The 4,814-nt window shown below is 48.5% G+C and overlaps 1 protein-coding gene across 1 annotated transcript in view; it reads right to left on the reverse strand.

Annotated features, from left to right (window-relative positions):
* Positions 1 to 1,710: 1,710 nt before the first annotated feature.
* Positions 1,711 to 4,814, reverse strand: part of elk1 (ETS transcription factor ELK1) — a gene marked incomplete at its 5' end in the record, with an annotated part of 15,950 nt that continues 12,846 nt past the window's right edge. Inside the window, one exon of the mRNA XM_015026000.1 lies at positions 1,711 to 4,424. Within this exon, the coding sequence (XP_014881486.1) occupies positions 4,326 to 4,424 (99 nt within the window). The remainder of the gene's footprint in view (positions 4,425 to 4,814) is intronic.

A 4,814-nucleotide genomic window follows, 5' to 3' on the forward strand; every position in this document is an offset into this window, starting at 1 on the left:
CTAGCACCGAGTACTGTGTGTCAGGCCTAGGTACACTCAAACATGTGCCAACAACAGAAATCACTGATTTCAAAAGTAACCCTCAAAACCATGAATGCCCGACTTACCCAGCCTTGCAAAACTTGCCTATTGCAAGAACAATAGGCATCAGTGATCTTGTCCACAGCTATATTTATGCTGAGGGTGTGAGGATCTGCTGTTTTCCTCATCAACCAGTAGCATTTATCTGCGACAATGTTGGAGGGATCACGTGGCTCAAACACCTTGATGTCGTCCATAAAAGATGACATGAACTTGTTGGTTCCCCTGTTCATTGTCGTGGCTGATATTTTGTGAAAATCCGGCAGAAATGCTACACTAACCGACTCAGAAATACTCTGCAGAGAGTCAGTCGAAACGAAAGATGTTCTTAAATTCTTTTATATGTCATTGATTTAATATCTGAAATGTTTTAAGCAGTATATTGAGTCCTGTTATCTTTTCTTCGAAGCTAACCGAGGTAACCCTCAACATAAGTGGGAAGACATGCAGCTGAAAGACACGATGCGTTTCATCCTCAGGTGTCAGAAGCTGACTGCATTCAGAGCACCAATGAGGAACCACATGCAGACAGACAGAAACTGGACTGTGGTAAAAAAATGTTTGCAATCACTACTGCTTTGAAGAGAAATAAATTTGGGCCCAGTGATTAGGCGCATGTTTATTATCTAAAGCTTTTCCTCATTCTGAAGAAGAAAAAGCTTTTTTTTCCCAACCTGACAGTTTTTAATCTTGGTTTTTATTATTACGTTTCCACTACACGGCGAATGTATTTGGAAGCAAAGTTCTTACTTCATTGTTTGCCGATAGCAGGCACTCAGTGGTGCGGATGCATTTCCTTTTGTTGTAATTTTCTCTGCATATGTAGTGTCCATGTAAACGGCAAAACAGTCGTATCAAAAGCCACAGAACATTAAATTGCTTTGGCACAACTAGAGGCCTGACTAGCAAACAGAATTGTGAAATAATTATTTTAGGACTGGATAGAAAAGATGACATTTCACATTGTGATGCCGAGTAGCAACAGGATGCTGACATTTTGGCCAACATTATATGATACTTAATTTGTAGGACTTAAGAAAAGTAAGGTCCCCAAAACTAACAACATAGTTTTATGTATATCTATATTTCAACACAAATGAGAGAAAACTCCAGAACTACCTTCAGGTTCTGGTCCAGATGTTTGGGCCTGGACCAGTTCGGATCATCCAGAACTCATCCGCACCAGCAGTCAGAACCAGAGTCCTCCTGGTTGTGAACGGTCCAGACCTGCTGCTAACTGCTGGAACAGAACGAGAGGTGATCAGAACCAAAGTGAGGTTCTGGTTCTGACCAATGGGCTTAAGGCTGCTGTGTGGGTTAGAACCTCCAGGTCCAGTTGCTCCAGAACCAATCAGAGAAAAATAAGAGAGGGCATCTGCTCTTATTGGTCAGGAACCAAGAGTCAAAGACCTGATTGGATAAACCCAGAAGGTTCTGGAGGTCTCACCGGGTCAGAACCATCATCAGTCTGATCTCAATATTCTGGAGGAAATCTGGAAAAACTCAAAGTTAAACTGGAGCAAGATGATAACGGGGTTGGGTAAAGTCCAGGGTTCTGCGACTCGGTTCGGCTCTGGATGATGGTTCTGAAAGCTGAGATGTGGACCTGAAGAACGAGGAGAGACTCGCAGAGACTCGGATGAATCTTTATTTCCTGATGCGATTGTAGAAAACAACGTTTACATCAAATAAAAATATCTTCTGATTTAAAGTTTGTCGTCAGACCCAGAAAAATAAACGCAGACCCCGCCCCCTTACATCAATCAACCCTCCAGCCAATGGCAGCCGAGGAGGGGCGGGGCCATGCCTTGAGGAGTGACGACAGAAACATTTCATTGGTCAGCCCAGTCACATAGTACAGGTTAAACAGTCATGTGATCAGGAGCATCATGTATGTACAGAGAACGTTCTGGAGCTTCCTGTCTGCAAAGCATCATGGGACATAATACAAATATGGTTTTAGCTCCGCCCACCACAGTGAAGTAATAAAAGAAAAGATCAGCAGGTCAGAAAGAAAACTCCAGAACATCAGTGACACCAAGAGGCGGAGCCAGGGACCGCCTGACCCACGGGAGGCGGAGCCAGGGACCGCCTGACCCACGGGAGGCGGAGCCAGGGACCGCCTGACCCACGGGAGGCGGAGCCAGGGACCGCCTGATGGCGGTGTCACATTTATAGACTTTAGTGTCGTCAGACGGTTCGTGGGGCTTTTAAACCCCATCATGGGACAGGAACTCAGGATGTTCTGGCCCAAGGGAACCGGGTAAACAGAGACTTTGAGGTTCTGCTGAAGCCTCCATCAGACCTCCTCAAGTCAAAACCAGACTTTTAGGTTCTGCTCAGCAAATACCTGCCAGGTTCTCCTTCAGCTTCAGCAGAGAAGAACATCAGACAGATGGAGCTAAACGGGTCGGGTCTGAATGGAGCTTCAGGTTCTGCAGATACCTTCAGAAGTCGGGTCCAGTTCCATCAAACAGAACCACATGGAGCAGCAGGAGGGGGTGCTGAGTTATCGGTGTGGAGACATTCTTCAGGTTCTGCTGGTGAGAGAAATGTTCTGGTCCACAAAAATGGCTTCTTGGTCGGACAGAATCTTCCAGAACCTCCTTCCTGCTGCTCAGGATCTTTAAGGCGACTTTGAGAACAAAATAAACTCGGATCTCTGGTAGAAAAATAGAGTCATGCTGCATTCAGGGACCCGCTGAGGCTGGGAAACTCCATCATCAGGACACAGGCGGCACCAGAACTCGGGCCAAAGGAACCGAACCCGGTTCCTCATAAGGACCCAAGTTTCTGAACAGCAACAGGTTCTGATGGTCCGAGTCTGAAGGATTGAAGGTCCAAACGTGGCGTCTGTGACCCGGCTGTGTCCAAATCCAAGACCAATTCTGGTATGAGAGTCCGTCCAAGTTGGAGTGTCGGGGCAAGGTCAGAGGTCAGAGGTCAGATACATACAAGGATACCGTCTGAGCATGCAGGATAGTGCGTTCAGAGGATGCTGCGCGTATCCTGCTCACTGATTGGACCGGTGCTCAGTCTGACCTTTCCCTTAAAGGTCAAAGGACAGATGCTGTGTGGGGAGCGGGTCCAGTCCAGGTGGATCTGACCTCAGTGACGGTCAGACTGCAGCAGCCTCAGCGACTCACAGAAACACTATGAAGGCAACAGTCATGTCAGGTTACCGTGGCAACCACAGCCTACAACAGTCAGGCGGTTTCTTCTCCAAACTGGAGAACCTCAGCATGGTGCGAAGATGTGACCCCCCATCTCCATCATCATCCTCAGTAAAGAGCCCCTGCGGCTCGCTGAGCGTTCAGAGCCGTTCAGCATTTCGTCCATTTTTACTCCGACTCAAACATTTTTTCTTTTATAAACAAAGATTGAATTTCATTTTTCCTCTTGGAATCAGATTTTCCAGCTTCCAGCTCAGAAACTTCCTGAATCCGATCCGGTCAGAACCACAGCAGGCGGTAGATCAGAGTTAGTTCGACGTTCTCTGGACGGAAACGGTCCGATACTCCTGAAACTGGAACCCTTAAAGACCGTCGGAACCGCTCTACAGCAGCTGGGTTTGAGGTTCTGATCCGGAACAATCCAGACTAAGCACTCAGGTTCTGGTCCAAAAACATCAGTTTTAGCAAAGATCCATTGTGGATCAAGAAGTTACCATGGCAACCAGAACCAGTTCAGCGGTTCTGATCAAACCCACCTCAACAGAACCGACCTGTGACAATATTTACAGGTTTGAGTTTAGATCTGAAATCCAGGCAGAGGAATGTGAGCGCCCCCTGCAGGGAGGAAGTAGACGCTGTTCTGCGATTGGTCTGTTGCAGGGAAGGCATGGCCTTCAGCGCGGCCAATCAGAGCAGAGCTCGGTCTGTAAAACGGATCTTTAATCCGACCCAAGTCGGATCAGGAAGGTCTGCAGCATAAATAAACAGAAACCCAGAGTTCTGGCTGCGCCGACCTTTCCTCCCGGTTCTCAGACCGGTGCGGTGCAGATGAGCGTTGCCATGGTTACAGAGAAGTCAGTCAACCTCGGCCCGGCTTCAGTTTCTGGTTCCGGTCGGTTCCGGATGCTTTGGGTTCCCGGCGTCGTCCCCCATCATTCTGACAAAGACAAGGGCTTTAATGAGGATGAAGGCCGTCCACCTGGCATCATCATCTTCATCGTCTGGGTCTCCAGCAGGTGGCGCTGCACAAGCGCCTCAGGATTCGGTCCAAAGGGAGTCTTCGGGTCGGGATCAGGGCTTCTGGGGGCCCGGGGACAGAACCACCGGGGTGGAGAGTCCGTCCACGCTCAGCGCCGGGATGTGGATCTGGTTGCTGCCGTTGGCCGGAAACTGCAGAGGAACAGAGACGGGTCAGAACCAGAACCTGCAGTGGAGAAACAAGCAGCTCCCCCTAGAGGAAGACCTGCATGTTTAAACAGAAACTCAGACCTAGAAAATATTAGTTTAGTAGATTTTTACAAATTCTCCCTTCGTCAGCCTTCAGCGCCCCCTGGTGCTCAACGCGAACTCAGCAGAGCAACATGTTCGTCTGTCAAGTTTGAAACAAAATCATGAAGATCAGAAAACCTGCTGCAGGTCAGAGCCTGGCTGCTCCAGCAGGAGGCGCCACAGGTTAACATCTGAGCCAACGAGTCCCAGAGAGACTCGGATCAACCTGAACAGAACCAGAACAGAACCGGCAGGCTGCTGGAGGTCAGAGTGAACTGGACCTGTGATAAC

Source organism: Poecilia latipinna, unplaced genomic scaffold, assembly GCF_001443285.1.
Source record: "Poecilia latipinna isolate Pla-1442-1.1 unplaced genomic scaffold, P_latipinna-1.0 Scaffold4464, whole genome shotgun sequence".
Classification (NCBI taxonomy): domain Eukaryota; kingdom Metazoa; phylum Chordata; class Actinopteri; order Cyprinodontiformes; family Poeciliidae; genus Poecilia; species Poecilia latipinna.